Genomic DNA, 17,217 nt, shown 5'->3' on the forward strand with positions numbered 1-17,217 from the left:
CAAAGTCCCGAGCCGGAAAAAAGCAGCAGCCATGTTCATTCAAATGCCACGGGGGATATTTAAATCCCCCCCGCGGCATTTGCAATTCCGACTTGTCTCATTGGCACCCTTTTCCGGAAAAGGGATGCTAATGTAGACACAGCCATGGAGATTAGATGCAGAAATAGTTCTCTCTGCTGAACTCTGTCCTCCTTTCTTAGCCACAGTTCCTTTTCTAAGAACAGCATTGCAGGCACCTGCTCCCTTGGTGAAACCCTGTCTTCCATCTAGGCAGCTAGCCTTAGCCTTTCCTCCTCCATCTCCGCATGCCAGCATTCCATTCCTATGTGTGTCCACTTCTGGCATTGTTCAGCCCTCTCAAGAACATCAACCATAAATTCATCACGGAAACGCTTTCTTTTGGAATGGTCCATGAAGGTACATTGATCGAGTTCTTGGTGAACAGCAGGCAGTAGAAGTTGAGAGCCCTGAAACAGGATAAGAAACAAAAGTTTGTCTAATCTAGCTCTAAGGAGCACTGAATTAATGCCCCTGGAATCTCAAGGACATAAAATGTTACATTTCAAAACTGAATCCACATATATTGTGATGAGATGCTTCAGTCCACATATTCTCTCTGGACGCATCTGGTTAATTGCAATTGCAGAAGTGCCTGGACAATGCATTGTGTTTAAATTTACAACCTTTTTTCCTGTTTTATATAAATTGCATAACTATTTGGCATGCAAGAAGGCAGAATAGTGCCCTTGCTGCAAAAGTCTTTTTCCATCATTTCTGGCCTTTCACATTTGGCAGACATAATTGTTCTTATGGTGCCCTGTTTTTTGGGCAAAGGAAGATTCTATTCCAAGTTGGTGATGGGGAAACCTGCAGTATATACAGCAGAAACATTCAAGTGACTGTTGATGAAGTAGGATAGTCAGCTATAGAAAAGGGCCTGGAAAATATGTTCTTCCCTAAAGTATGATGGATTGTCGGGAGTTTCTGGTTCAAGAAAAGTTTGCAGCTATTAGCACCAAGCTTGTGTCAGAATACATGAGGGACTTAATAGGATGATGTGTTAGCTTGCCTATGGCTTACCCTGTTATTGCTGTATGCAAACACTCAGAAATCTGGTGCTTTCCTCCTCTTTATACCCAGCACAGTTCAGGACGAAAACCAATATCCCATTCACACTTTGGAGAAGTGATTTTGTGAACCACACACTCTATGGTCTACTTCTGACTGAAATGAAGAACTAGATTTGGAAATAAAACACTGTTTCCCAAACACAAGACTGATTTCACTGTTTCCAAGTTGGGCCACAGCCCGTGGGGTGATTACAGAGCTGCCAGTTTCAAGCCATTACTACTAAAAGGAAAACATGAAGGACCCTTGCAAACATGTGTGACTCTACAATGAAAACACACTTTAAAGCTTGAAATTCCCAAGTGCCATTTTTAACTCTACATGGCGGAGGAAAGGGGAGAGGTGAAGGATGCCAACGTGGTGTGATATAATCCACCTTTAGTAGATACATGTTGGTGTATAGGGGAGCCTGGCAGGGGAGCCGATTACCTCTGCAGGCCCTTGGACAAGGTGGAGGGGCAGCTGCTTTGCATGCCCAGAAGGGATGGGACCTCAATCAGAAGGCATGGGGCAGGGGCAGGAGCAGGCAGGCCTCCATGATGCACAGAGCACCTCTTCCCATGCCCCTCCCCCCCCAGCTGTGAGTGACATGGAGCATGCCATGTGATTTAAAGGGCCAGGCCTCCAGACACTGCCACTGTTGCAGTCGCAGCGCCAGCAGACAGGAGTCCTGGGTCCCTTTGAGTTGTGAGGCCCAGGGGCAACTGCCCCTATTCCCCCCATTTTTATGGGCCTGGGCTCTGGAGCAGCTTCTGTCACCTCTGGCTTTGTTGCAGGCTCACCAACAGAGTGTTCCTCAGGGAAGGATGGTGTCAAACAGCTCTTCCAAATAAGGACCTAAAATTTCATCCACACCCTCTCCCAAGTCGGGTTTCATAAACAGAGTTACATTATAACAATGGTCCTGTAGCACCTTAGAGACTAACAAAAACAGATATATAATATCGTGAGTTTTCGTGAGCACAATCCACTTCTTCAAATGACAAAATGGAGCAAGGGGCCCAGAGTTTGAAATATAAAGCAGAAAGAGATGGTGGAAATGTGGCCATCAGTGGCTGTCAATAACTCACCAACACCAGAGTCTACAGACTCCTTTCCTCTGATCCCACTTATGAATACCAAAACTAAAAAACCCTAGACCATCTACTCACAAAACTCCCTGCTACTACTCGGGACCAAATCTATACTAACACACCCCATAAACCCTGACCCGGAATTTTCTATCTGCTACCCAAGATCCACAAACCTGGAAATCCTGGACATGCTGTCATCTCAGGCATTGGCACACTCAGGGTACGTCTAAACTACATGGCTCCGTCAACGGAGCCATGTAGATTTGTTTGTTTGGCAAAGTCAAATGAAGCCGCGATTTAAATGATCGCGGCTTCATTTAAATTTACATGGCTGCCGCGCTGAGCCGACAAACAGCTGATCAGCTGTTTGTCCGCTCAGCGCGCTAGTCTGGACGCTCCCCTGTCGACATCAAAGCCCTTTGTCAGCAGCCCCGGTTAAACCTCATCCCATGAGGAATAACGGGGCTGCTGACAAAAGGCTTTGATGTCGGCAGGGGAGCATCCAGACTAGCGCGCTGAGCGGACAAACAGCTGATCAGCTGTTTGTCGGCTCAGCGCGGCAGCCATGTAAATGTAAATGAAGCCGCGATCATTTAAATCGCGGCTTCATTTGCCTTTGCCTATGTGTCTAATCTACATGCCTCTGCCGACAGAGGCATGTAGTCTAGACACAGCCTCAGAGTAGGATTATGCAGTTATGTTGACTCTCTCCTCAGACCCTATGTTACCAGCCCTGTTAGCTATCTTCAAGACACCACTGACTTTCTGAAGAAACTACAGAACATCAGTAATGTTCCTGAAAACACCATCCTGGCCATCATGGATGTAGAAGCTCTTTATACAAACATTCCACATGATGATGGGTTACTGGCTGTCAGAAACACCATCCCTGATGATGCCACTGCACACTTGGGGCACGTCTAGACTACATGGCTCCGTCAATGGAGCCATGTAGATTAGGGTTGTAAGCAAAGGGAAATAAAGCAGCGATTTAAATAATTGCCGCTTCATTTAAATTAAAATGGCTGCCGCGCTGTGCGGATCAGCTGTTTGGCGGCACAGTGCTGTAGTCGGGACGCTCTGTGGTCGACATCAAAGGCATTTGTCGACCTCCACGTTATTTAAATCGCCGCTTCATTTCCCTTTGCTGAGTAAACAAAGCTACATGGCTCCATCGACGGAGCCCTGTAGTCTAGACGTACCCTTGGTGACTAATCTTTTTTTATTTTGTTCTCATCCACAACTATTTCCAATTTGGGGACAATTTATATATTCAAGTCAGTGGCACAGCTATGGGCACGCTCATGGCCCCACAATATGCCAACATCTTTATAGCTGACCTTGAACAACATTTCCTCAGTTCTTGCCACCTAGCACCCTGACTCTACTTACGCTACCTCGATGACGTCTTCATCCTATGTGTTCACAAAAAAGATACCCTTGAATTCCACAGGGATTTCAACAACTTCCAGCCCACCATCAACCTTAGCCTGGACCAGTCCACACAAAAGATCCACTTCCTTGACCCTACAGTGGAATTAAATGATGGCCACCATATACCACCACCATATACGAAAAACCTACCAACCATAATATTTACCTACATGCTGCTAGCTCTCATCCAGGACACGTTATTTGATCCATCGTTTACAGCCAGGCCCTAAGATACAACCGGATTTGCTCCTATCCCACAGAGAGAGACAAACACCTGCAGATCTTTATCAGGCATTCTTAAAACTTAAATACCCATTCAGAGAACTGGAAAAAAAACCTCAGATTGACAGGCCAGATGAGTACCCAAGAATCAGATTCTTCAAGATAGGTCCAACAAAATGCCACTCGTCATCACCTACAGGCCCCAGCTTAAACTCCTCCTGCACATCATTAACAACCTATGCTGGAAAACTATCTGTCACTTTCTCAGGCCTTGTGGGATAGGCCTGTCCTTGCCTACAAACAACCCCCTAACCTCAAACAAATCCCTTCCACCAACCATACATTACTCCCTGAACCTACTCACCCAGGAGCCTGCCCCTGCAATAAACCCTGGTGCCAACTCTGTCCACATATCTACACAAGCAACATCATTACCTAACCGTGTAAGCTACCACATCAGAAGTTCATACAGCTGCACATCCATTAATGTGATACATGCCATCAAGTGCTAGCACTGCCCCTCTGCCATATATATTGGCCAAACTGGACAGTCTCTATGACAAAGGATTAAGGGACACAAATCAGATATTCAAAATAGTAACACACACAAATCTGTTGGGGAACATATTAACTTGCCAGGGTACTCACTAATGGATTTAGAGGTGGCTCTTGCATTACAAAACAATTTCAGGAGTCAACTAGAGAGAGAATCTGTGGAACTTGCCTTCATATGCAAATTTGATGCTATCTCGCAGAGTTTGAACAAAGACATGAACTGGATGGACCATTATATTCAACACCCAAATGACATCAAAGGCTAAGTATCAGGCACTTACAGCCTATTTGATTAACCTCATTTAGCACAGACACCTTAGTTGTTCTTTCTATTTCTCTTCCTGCTTTATATTTCAAAATCTGGGCCCCGTGCTCCATTTTGTCATCTGAAGCAGGGGCGGCCCTGGATGAGCTGCCAGCAACTGGCGCCCTAGGCAAAACGCGCGATCGGTGCCCCCACCTCCAAAGCCCTCAATGGCAGTTTATCTTGGTGCCCTAGGCGACCGCCTAGGTCACCTGTATTGACGGGCCACGACTGATCTGAAGAAGTGGGTTGTTCCCACGAAAGCTCATGGTACTATTTATATATTTTTGTTAGTCTCTAAGGTGCCACAAGAGAGGCTTGGAAAGAAGTTGTTGATGGCCCATGGTCCCATAGGAGCTAAGGGCACAGGAGCAGTGTTATTTTTTTTGTTACAGACTAAGATGGCTACACCTCTGAGAGTTACATCATGTTCCTCACTCAATCTATCAATTGGCTCCATTCAGTCCCAGTGCTGGATTCAGAAGTCAGCCTGGCATCATCATGCCTAACCAGATCATCACAACCCATGGTTGGGTGCAGTACCTAGCACTTATCAAATGCCAAATAAAATGGCAATGATGTTGCAAGTTGCCCATGGTGCCGTTCTCATCCGTGGATGTGTGGTACTCACTCTTCCACTTCCTAGTACACTCCCTGTATTGGTCACCAGTCCAGAAAATCTTCAAAGCTGCCAGTTATTAACTATTTGCTGGTATTTGTGATCATTCCTAGTGCTTTTGCTGAAGTCCACAGTTTTATTGGCCTTGCACCAGAGATTCACCAATATTTGGCTGTGCCCCCGAGACCATGAAGCCACATGATTTGCAAAAGGCTTGTTCAGTCCAGTCTCCATTGCAATCCCAGCAGGATCTTGCAGCTCACTGATCAGAAAACAATGGATTAACACTGACTCACTAAGCTGTTACTGTACACCAAGGAACATGGGTGGTGCGTGTGGAGAGGCACGTGTGGAGAGCCTAGCCTTCAGTCCTGCCTGAGCTGCATCCCCCACACCCAGCAGTTGTCCCAGCCATGTTGCCCCATCAGAGCACTGGGTGGTCCCCACCCCAGGCCAGCTGGATTGCCCATCCTAGCTCCAGTCCCAGCCCCCAGTCACTTTGAAGGAAAAGCTTAGCAAGGATGGGTAGGGGACCTGGACTCAGGTCATGGGGGAGAGCAGGATGCAGAAGGGCTTTGTGGTAGAGTGTGTCCAGGGCCATACCTGGTTGTCTGGGGCGACTTAGGGTATGCCTACACAACAGCACTATTTCGAATTAGTTAATTCGAAATAAGCTAATTCGAAATAACACATCTAGACACAAACACTAATTCGAAATAGCACGTCCACATTGAGTGGACCCTGACTCTGGTAAGGCTGGCCAGAACCAGTGCCAGCAGGGCATCAGTGTCGGACTTAGGGTGTGGGGCTGCTGCCTCACGCTATCCGAGGTCTGTACATAAAGGGACCCGACCCTCCATCTCGGACAGACAGTTCTCAGGTTTCTCTGCTTGCTAGTCTACCTCGCTGAGGGACAGCAAAACATTTGTGTCTCAGAGTGCTCTGCTTGCCCTCACTCGGGACACCACGGCGCTCTGCAACATGGAACCAGACCTGCCCCCAGGGACTCTGCTACATCTTGTGGACACGTTGCCAGCAGCCTGGCTGCACTGTCTGCAAGCTGCCATCCGGGAGCACCATTGAGGGGCTGTCAGGATCCAGGGGGCCCTGCAGGAGAGCTTCCACCCTGAGGAGTGCTAACAGTCTCCCCGGTCTGCCCCACTGGGGGCTCCCTCTCGTCCTTCCATTTATCCTTCCCTAGCCCCCCCTTCCTGATGTCGAATAAAATACGTGTATTTTCAAAAATAGAAACTGTCTTTATTTAACACAACAGGGGAGGGGGAATGAAACTCTGGGGATACTGGGGAAAGGAGGAGAGAGTGGGAGAGAGGAGGAGGAAACCTGGAAGGGGGAAGCAAGGGGAAGAAGGGGGAAGGGAAGCTCAGGGGTCTCATCGGGCCACATGTCTCCCAGCACAGCAGGTGTGGGGGCCTCGGCGTCCCCGGGGGGATGGGGAGGATAGTGCGGAGGTTGAGGTGGGGTGGGTGGAGATTGAGGAGGAGGGTGTGGAGGTTGAAGAGGAAGAGGTGGGGGGGGGGCAGGAGTGGGAGGAGGAACAGTAGCTGGGGGGGGGCAGCAGGCACAGGACTGGCATGGGGCAGCATGCTCTGCAGCAGGACCTGCAGGTTTGAGCATATGGCACAGTCCTGAGCAAGCTTCTCCCAGAAGAGCTGCAGGTCCTCCTGCATCCAGGACTGGATGGTGTGGTGCAGGGATCACAGGGCCTTCAGGTGCTGCTCCCGGTACCGCTGGTGTGTGGTGGTGGTCCTGCTGAGGCCACGGGTGTGGGAACTTGTCCCAGGTGGGGTGGTGCACCCTGCATGAGCAGCTGGTGCAGCTGTAGAGAAAGAAGAGAAGTGGTCAGTTCTCCCTGGGAACACAGTGGCTGATGCCCAGCACCCCCTTGCGACGTGAGGGCAACCGTGCCCTGCACCGTCGGAGCCAATGTGCTTGCACAGAGGCCATGGTCGGGATGTCTGGCTCTCCCTGGGACTGGGAGCAGCCCCAAGACCGCAGCCATGCCCCTGTGCTGTGTATAGTGCGGCCCGGGCAGGGGGGGCGGGGGTAGGGGAGAGATCCCCTGCCTATGTGTAGAGGGGGCGTATGAAGGGAGAGCGTCCTGCTGGGTCCTGCCCCGGTGTTGGGAGCATGTCAGGTCTCTTCACACACGCGTGTACCTATTGGGCCACGGCCCCTGGGTGTCACGCAGCTGGAGCCACCTGCCCAAGGGTAGCATGGCACGTGCACAAGTGGCTGCGTGATCCGTGGGAGGTATTGCTCATGCGCGTGGTCCCTAGTCTTTCTCCCCTCCTCCCCCCTGGGCAGCGGACAGTGCTGGCACTTACCTGGTATGGCCTCCCCAGACAACCCTGCTAACTCCGGTGCCGGGACAGCTGGTTTTGGCCCCTCTTCTGTGCCCAGGTCAGGGCCCTCAGCTCTCAACTTGCAGCCTCCCAGGCTGGCACTGACCACCCCGCCCCCCAGGATTTGGTTGAGGGCAGGGAAGTAGGGGTAGGTGTCACCCCCTGCTGTAGCGCTGCCCCGATGGCCCTGGTGTATGCCTGCCGCAGCTCCTTCACCTTAAGGCGCACCTGCTCCTGGGTGCGCCTGTGGCCTTTCCTGGCCATGGTGGCCACTATGCAGCCGTAGATGGCCGCGTTCCTCCGCCTAGTGCAGAGATCATGGACGTTGGGGGCCTCCCCCCAAATCTCAATGAGGTCCATGATCTACGCACTAGTCCATGAGGGCGCGCGCTGTCTATGGCCCCTGGCTGGTCCCTGGGTGATGGGGCACTGGGCGGGGGATGGCTGGCTGCCATTGTGTGGCCACTGGCTGAGGGTCTGTGGCTGCTGGCAGGCCTGGCTCTTGCACATGCCCAGTGGCCAGACTCTACCCCTTAAGGGCCCCGGGGCTGGGGGAGAGAAGAGGAGTTTTCCTGGTTTGGCCCAGAGTGGCCACCAGGGGAAACTGGGAAGGGCTGGGGACCTCCTAATTCGAAATAAGTGTCTACAAAGTACTTATTTCGAATTAGCTATTTCGAATTTGGTGTTATTCCTCATAGAATGAGGTTTACCAAATTTGAAATAAAGGCTCCACTATTTCAAATTTATTTTGAAATAGCGGTTTGTATGTGTAGACGCTATTAAATTTAATTCGAAACAACGGCTGTTATTTCCAATTAACTTTGTGGTGTAGACATATCCTTAGATTCCCCTGGCCTACCATGGCCCCTAACAAGGGGGGTGACTTCTGTTTTCAGTTGTTGATTGGAGATTGTTGAGAGAGAGAGAGAGAGAGAACTAAGGAAGTCATGGAATTGTGGGATACTTCTGATGGACTCCCAGGACATGAGTGGGGTGCATCTACACTGCAGAGCAATAGAGTTTGAACCTTAAATCCAGCCTTGACTTGTCTTTGGACTCTGCCTAGCTAAAAAGTTTGAAAAGCTAGTCTGTGTAATGCTAATGAGGGCCTGCTGTGTGTAAATCCTACGAATCAGAGCAGTGTGCTTAGACAGTGGAATTACCCTGAAAGCTTTTCTTAGAATGGCAATAAATGGATGCTATTGCTTTTCTACATGTAGGAAGAATTAAACAATAGTAGTTGAGAATGCAGTCTATCTAGATGTTGGATGTTCAGCAATTCATAACATATTTGAGGAGGAAGAGGAAAGAGATGCACTGATAGCAATAGCTTTTATTGTATCTCTCTCTATTAAATATCACAGTGAGCTGAGCTACAGCTTTTTCTGGCCTCCAGGCAGGGTTTGTTGCCTAGATGTCTCCCCTACTGCTTGCACTTGTTTACAGCATCCCAGACAGGAAAATGCATTCAATCAGAAACCACGCTGAGCTATTTCAAAAGGAATTCAGGGCACACCTGGTTCTGTCACTTCATTCAGATCCCAGCCTCTGGCTCACATGATAAAATAATCTAGTTCTGTAGATGGATAAAACATAGTGAAACTCCTATCTTCTTAACAGCCTAGAGCAGGCCTGGGCAAAATACGGCCCATGGGCCTGATCGGGCCCACCAAGCCACTGGATCTGGTCCACAGAGGCAGCAGGGAGCCCCAGGCAGGCTCCCCAGCTTGCCACATGTGCCATGCAGAAACGTGGTTACAGGGCTCCATTTCTTTTTTAAAACTGGAGGGGAGGAAGGAAGTTTTAGGAGCTGCCCTGCCCCCAGCACATTCCCATTGTCTGGTTTCTGGCAGACCCCAGCCAATGGGAGCTGCTTGTTAGAATAACAGGCAGCCAAGAAGAACCACGCCCCCTCTCCTCTCAGTTATTCATGAAGCATATGGCCAGACAAGCAAGCTGGCTGGCTGGGAAAGATTTTAAGGCAGGCAGGCTAATTTGGCAGCTGGCAAGTAAGTCTCTTGGCCACAGCCTGCTTCTGGCACCCCAGCCCTTTCCTGCTCCAACTCTCTGCCCCCCCCACACTCAACATACCCAAACCCTCTGTCCCCCTTTTACTCCTATACCCCCTCCCATATCTGGCACCCCTATCTCCTGCCCCAGATCACAATCCCCTCCTACCCTAGGTCACATCCCAAACCCCTACACTCCAGTTCTCAGCCCTATGTCACAACTGCCTGCTTCCTCCTAACTCCCTCCCAGACTCCAGTCTCCCTCCTACACCCTAGCCACTTACCCCAAGCTGCCTTCTGCACTTGCCCTGCATCACCTCCATTAATATCATGGAAGAGTGTGGCCCTTGACTACTTTCCAAAATCTTGGAGTGCCCCCCCCCCCGGCAAAAATTATTGCCCACCCCTGGCCTAGAGTGTAGGGAAGGCTGTACAGATTTGGAGACTTTTATAAGGCAAAATTTTAAATATGCTTTTAAATTAAATACTTAAGAACATAACAGCCATACTAGGTCAGACCAAAGGTCCATCCAGCTCAGTATCCTGTCTGCTGACAGTGGCCAATACCAGATGCCCCAGAAGGAGGGATCACTTGATCCCTCTTCTGTCACCCATTTCTAGACAAACAGAGGCTAGGACACCTTTCCTACCCACCCAGGCTAATAGCTATTGATGGACCTATCCTGCATGAATCTATCTAGCTCTTTTTTGAACCCTGTTAAAATCCTAGCCTTCACCACATCCTCTGGCAAGGAGTTCCACAGGCTGACTGTGCACTGTGTGAAGAAAAATTTCCTTTTGTTTTAAACCTGCTGCCTATTAATTTAATTTGGTTACCCCTAGTTTTTATATTGTGGGAATAAGTAAATAACTTTTCCTTATTCACTTTATCCACACCAGTCATGATTTTATAGACCTCTATCATGTTCCCCCCTTAGTCTCCTCTTTTCTAAGATGAAAAGTCCTTGTCTTTTTAATCTCTCTTCATATGGGACCTGTTCCAAACCCTAATTGTTTTTGTTGCCTTTTTCTGAACCTTTTCCAATGCCAGCAATCTATTTTGAGATGAGGCAACTACATCTGTATGCAGTATTCAAGATGTGGGTGTACAATGGTTTTATATAGAGGCAATAAGATATTCTCTGTCTTATTCTCTCTCCCTTTTTAAATGATTCCTGGCATTCTATTTGCTTTTTTGACTTCTGCTGCACAGTGAGTGGATGTTTTCAGAAAACTCCAAAATGGGTCCAAGATCTCTCTCTTGAGTAGTTGTAGCCAAATTAGTCCCCATCGTAATGTATGTATAGTTGGAATTATTTTTAACAATATGCATTGCTTTACATTTTTCAACATTAAATTTCATTTGCCGTTTTGTTGCCCAATCTCTTAGTTTTATGAGATCTTTTTGAAGTTCTTCAGAGTCTGCTTTGGTCTTAACTATCTCGAGCAGCTTGGTATCATCTGTACATTTTGCCACCTCACTGTTTACCCCTTTGTCTAGATCATTTATAAATAAATTGAATAGGATTGGTCCCAGGACAGAGACTCAGGGGACCCCACTAGTTACCTCTCTCAAATCTGAAAACTTACCATTTATTCCTACCCTTTGTTTCCTGTCTTTTAACCAGTTCTCAGTCCATGAAAGGACCTTCCCTGACAACTTACTTAAGATTTTGTTTATGTTGGGTTAGATGGCTGTGGGATAAGGAGATGTTTACCTCCTTTCCCTCTTGAAAGCCATGGACATGTGGCTGTGGTGGAGTCCCTACTCAGGCCCCTGGGTCTGGGACACCTTCTGGTCCACAAATCAGCCAGACACACTTCTGGTGCAGTCACCTGTGCTTTTATTGTCAGTTCCCACCACCTTCTATGTACAAAGCTTGCAATCCATTCAGCCAGCTCCTCCGTCTGCCTGGGAGCACACTGAGCCACACACTCTTTGCTCCTCCTTACCGCCTCATGGCTTCCTTCCTCTGCCTTATGTAGCCCTCTCCCAGTGAGGCCCACTGCTGGTTCTAATAGCCCTTCAGGGGGCTTGCTCAGCTGTTTCCCCTAAGCCTCTTCAGCCAGGCTATAGTGGCAGAGCTCTGGCTTAGCCAGCAGTCTGTCACAGTGGCCTATATGGAATGAGTTGGTGATTCTTATTTCAATTCCAACATAGAAGGTTGGATGTTCACATCACAGACACAATCGACACAACAGTGACTAATTGGCCTCCTGTAGAGAGATGAAAAATTGAATAGGCCATGGACTCTGAACTACCTTCCTAACCTCTAGGTCAGCACTGGGGCACTTTGGAAGAATAGTAAAGCTTAGGAAGTAATCCTGTTAGGACCTGAATGACCTGTGGTCCTTATGGAGTGAGTGGACTTTGACAGTGCTCAGCACCTTAAATATAGGTATCTTGCATAGTTGCTGCCGGGATGATACTTCCTATACAGACAAAAGTTTGGGGATGGAGTTGGGGAAACACTTCCTTAAATGACTTCTGCAAATGAAGAAGGGACAGAAGCATTTTATGAAAGCTTGTGGAACTCAGATACTGCAGTGATATAGGCCATGTATACTTAACATAAATATACATGAGAAGAGAGGCAGTTTTGATTTCAGGGCTATCAGTCACCGCTGTATTCCCTTTTGTTTTTTAAATTGCCCTTCACAGCTCTCCAGTCACTAGCAGGATTATGAGAGCTATATTGAAATCACATTTTCAAGAACATTGTGAAGAATCCATCCTTCCTTCACATTCTTGCCAAAATACATGTTCAGTGTCCTGTGTTTCTCCTGCAAGAGTAAATGGCACTGCCCATGACATTTACCAAATCTCTTCCCTGTGACTCCTTGCTCTGCATTCAGTGTCTGAGGGTGCATCGTCCTAGTACAATCATCTGGAGTTGTAACTTGAGTATTACCCCTAACTTGTCTCCACACTACAAGTTGTAGTTTCAGACTGAATGATCCCAACTGGAGCGGTAAAGGAATAACCCAAGCCAGAGATCCCCAGATCTCAAAGCTTTTAATGGATGATAAAATGAACTAATCGGCTACCAATAGTGCTTTAAGATTGAGCTACCTGACCTATTCAAGTACTGGACTGAGGTAATGCAATTGAGATGCATTATCTTAAGTTAAAACAACCTGTCAGTAGCTAATTCAGTCACTCAGCCAATCCAATCATTCTGTGCTGCTAATCCAACCACTCTGTATAACCCCAGTGTTGTTTTCTAATGTGATTACTATTCACTCTCCCTCCAGTTACAAGGGGTTATTATTCTGTCTTACTCCCCTCTGTGTCTGTACAGTCTAATATTTTGTCTATCCTGAAGTTAGACATCCAGGCTGGTCAGTCCCCAATGGACTTGGGTTTACCAGTCACAGCCGTCCTCACTGGGAGTGTTTGCACCAATTGTACTGTTAATGAGGAGCATTAGGGACAGCTCCAAAAAGCCAGTAACAGTTGACATAAACAAGGCAGTGTCTACACTGACACTGTGTTGACCGTACCACATTGTTGACCTCACCACTTCACTCTACACCACTTGTAGAGATAGAGTTATTTAAGTCTGCGTACCAGGACAAAGATGTCGGCAGGAGGGTAATTTCAGTGTAGACACATCTGTAGTTAAGTCAACGTAAGCGGCTTTGCTTCAGCTTTATCTATATTGTAGACCAGACCTTAGAGACAGGAAGCCAATGATTAATGCAACATTAGCACTTACAGTGCAGAACTCTGTTTAAAATCCCAAGTCAGTCACAAAACAAAAGAGCAAGTTTCAAAATTGCAAATCAGGTTTCAAACAAAATGTTCACATTTCATCCCTAGATCTCCCCATGTGCATGCCCAAGGCAGATGTGGGAACTGAGGCACAAAGAAGTGCAATGAGTTGCTTGCGGTCAGAGCAGAATAAGAGGCAGAGCTGAGCCTAGGTCTCCAGACTTTTAGACCTGTGCCTGCACCACTGGACTGCACTGACCTCAGTAGAGTGCTTTCCTGATGGGGATTTTCCCTGCCCAGGTGGAGTTGTGGGGGCCAGCAGTTAGGGAAATTATCTTTTGATTGGTAACCTTGAGTAAATTAGATCTTAGAAGCCACAAAGACCAATAGGAAACCTCCCAGTGTTACACGTGCAGGGATTTGTCCCTCTTTTTCTGCCAACAGTCAGACACTGAAGAGTTGCCACCTTTTCCCCACCTCACCTTGTCACCTATGCTGGGCAGCAGCAAATAGCCACATGAAGATGGGAAGAGAGCCTGCTCCAAAGTAACCTGGAAAGAATGGTCACTGCTTTTCTTCTGTCTGTGCCCAGGAATCAACTCATCAGCTCACGTGTCTTTTTTGGATTCTCCCTTGCAGAAAAACTCCCCCGTGGCTTTTACTGTTCGTTTGAAGAAGGGGATTGTGGCTGGACACAGGGCTCTACCACTTCTCTCACTCCTCCGTGGCAGATTGGAAATCCAGAGTACAGACACTCTCCTTCACTAGAAGGTATGAGGGATACCAACAAGCAGGGAATGAATGGCAGATATGAAGGGGGTATGCTAAAGGCAGAGCAGGGAGGCATTTTCAGGGTAGAACACACAAAAACAAGGTAAGTGCAAGTCCTGTATTTTATATTCATCTTTCAGTGAAACCAAACCTGAAACACTCTGAGCAATAGATCATTGGTTCTGTGTCTGTCATCTCGTCAGTAGGGATTGGTAGTTAATTTCAGATAAGTCTTCGCTACTTTTTATCTTCACATCGTCCTGCATCCACCTGCCAAGCCAACCAGATCGTTCACTTTTCCAGAATTCTTTATTTACTTCTTTTTAATCCTGCTTCTGCTTCCTTTCCACCCATCCATTGTTTTCTTTTTCATCCTGTAATACCTTCATTGCTCCATCATCTTTCAGTCTCCACCCATCCACATGCTACCCTCCCCTCTACCTCCTTGTTCCAACTTGGGCTCATATAAACCCATAGAATTCAGTGGTTTATATCCTGGGCAGTGAACTATCCACAGGCGGAAACATGGCATACAAGCTCCCTCCAGGAACATTTCCTCTATACAATAGTATAAATCAGAGGAAATATTTATTGCTTAGATGGAGAGTTGATAAAGGAAAACAGTGTGGATAGCAGATGTTACTCTGTATTATTACTATCCCAAAATACTTTCCAGAGTTGAATAATACCCGTACAAGTGAAATGTTAAGAACTAGATCTTCCACTGGTGTAGAGTTATTGAGTGCAGTGGAGCTATGCCAGTTCATAACGGTGGGTGATCTCGCCCACAATATTGCAGAGAACCAAGAAATTGAGGCATTAGTAAGGAAGGTAGAATCATAGGGTTGGAAGAGACCTCAGGAGGCCATTGAGTCCAACCCCCTGCCCAAAGTAGGACCAATCCCAGCAAAATCATCCCAGCAAGTGCTTTGTCAAGCTGGGACTTAAAAATCTCTAGGGATGGAGATTCCACCACCCTAGGTAACCAATCCCAGTGCTTCACCACCCTCCTAGTAAAGTAATTTTTCCTAATATCTCCCCCACTGCAACTTGACACCATTTCTCCTTATTCTGTCATCTGTCACCACTGAGAACAGCCTCTCTCCTTCCTGATGGAACCCCCTTCAGGCAGTTAAAGGCTGCTATCAAATCCCCCTTCAATCTTCTTTTAGAAAGTAGCTGAGAGATAGAGAGAGCAGCATGCGGAGCTAACAGTAAAGTACTCCTGCTTCATGATTTCTGTATTCTGTGGCGGTGAATTCAACCCTAACCAAACAACTAGTTTTCTTTGTAGGGAAAGGATACAGGAGTTGGGAGGGTAGAACAGAACTCTACACCATGAAGCCAGAGTTCTGTGAAACCTAACCTTTCCTCTTTTGCAGGAAATCCAGTCTCAAGTCAGGCGGAGCAAAGCCACTGTATTGTCAGCATTTTGGACCCATTGAATGTTCCCACAACCCCAGTCCTCCCTAGCTCTGTACAAAGAGAGCAAAGACTTTCCTTTTACATTTTCCTCCACCCCCTATTCCCTGTGCAAGAGTGTGTCCAGTTCATCCTGCAGTCCTTGCTATGAGTGACCTTTAGCCTAAAGGAACAGACAGGGCTCCAGCTGCATTGCTATTAATCTGGTATTTTTTACCAGCGCAAAGATTCACTTAAAATTAAATTTTTTAACGGATGCATTTTGTTGACAATCCAAGAAAGAAAATGAATCTCACATTACACATAAGCAGAAAAATAGTGTGAATGCAGAAGATAGCCAGATCACTTAAATATGTTTCCTGAATAGGGCTCTGGAGTATGTGAAGCTGTATTGACTTCATCCAAACTAAATTGAAAAATGCCTTTTGTCAAATGGTAACCCCTATAACAGGGAGCAATTAACACAATGAAACCAGACTAGGTAAGGTTCTTAAAGGAATGTTCTGATGAGCCTTTTACAAACCTTGCATCCAGAGGTGGCAAGTGGCAACAGCATATCTGCTATTCTCTTTTTTATTTTTAATCTAGGCTCTGCTCTCTTGCTAAACACCAGCGAAGTCCCAGTGGCAGAAACGACCATCGTGACCAGCACTGTGTTTCCAGCTCCAATTAGGAATTCTCCCTGTGAGGCAAGTGCTAACGTCTCTGCTTTCTCTCAGGATGCTGTCCAAACTTGGTTTTCCAACACCAGTACTCTCAGGTCATCCAGATCTCCCATTTGATGGCTCAGATTGTCCCACAGATATGCAAATGCCTATTTTGTGCATCTGCGTGCAGCACTGAGTGCCCAGGTGTGAGATCTGGATGTCTCTTAAAGCACCCACAAAATGGACTACATGAAACTTGAATGGTTTACATTGAGAATGCAGCCTACTGTGATGTATTTATGGTAATGCATTGATCAGTCAGTGCTTTTGTTAATACACAGATGTGGCTTTAGCATCCAAAGTAACAAGAAGGGGGATAGAGAAATGCCCTGTGCCAGCAGAGCTACCTAAAGACATCCTGCCTTCAGAGATCAGAGGCAGCTGCAGTAATGCCTGTGCATTAGCAGTGTGTTTAGGACTGGCCCTAATCAGTTCTGAAGGTGTAGCATTCACCTTCCTAACCACCATCCAGTATTCAGGCCTCTGGGGCTTTATTATGCCCTATGCTAATCCTGTCACTCATTGCTTTGGCCCTGTTCTTGCAAGTGCTGAAATTAACAGAAGTTGAGGTTGCTCAGCACCTCAGAGCTGAGCCCTCTTTCAGGCAAAAGTGGCATTGGCTTTGATGGGAGACTTTCCTGAGCCAGAAATGAGTAAAGACTCAGGAAAGTAACCAGCATTGCTAAGTGAATCATGTGTAACCTCACATTTTGGTTTAGACAATTATACATTTAAGAGATGCATGTAGATTAGATATATCACATGACCAGTGGCCTTTGCCCATATAGAGGTCGCCACATAAATATGCTGGAACTGTAGGCAGTAAGATGTGTGTAAGACATTTCTTCCCATAATCAACAACAATCATGGAAGGCTCCATATAGACGATGTTGCC

The 17,217-nt window shown here is 47.2% G+C and overlaps 1 protein-coding gene across 1 annotated transcript in view; it reads left to right on the forward strand.

Annotated features, from left to right (window-relative positions):
* Positions 1-16,397, forward strand: part of LOC149525182 (ALK tyrosine kinase receptor-like) — a 481,148-nt gene extending 464,751 nt beyond the window's left edge. Inside the window, exons 7-8 of the mRNA XM_089777172.1 lie at positions 14,062-14,193; positions 16,204-16,397. Of these exons, the coding sequence (XP_089633298.1) occupies positions 14,062-14,193; positions 16,204-16,397 (326 nt within the window). The remainder of the gene's footprint in view (positions 1-14,061; positions 14,194-16,203) is intronic.
* The last annotated feature ends 820 nt before the right edge of the window (positions 16,398-17,217 follow it).

The sequence above is a fragment of the Pelodiscus sinensis genome, chromosome 3 (genome assembly GCF_052426305.1).
Source record: "Pelodiscus sinensis isolate ZL-2025 chromosome 3, ASM5242630v1, whole genome shotgun sequence".
Lineage (NCBI taxonomy): Eukaryota > Metazoa > Chordata > Testudines > Trionychidae > Pelodiscus > Pelodiscus sinensis.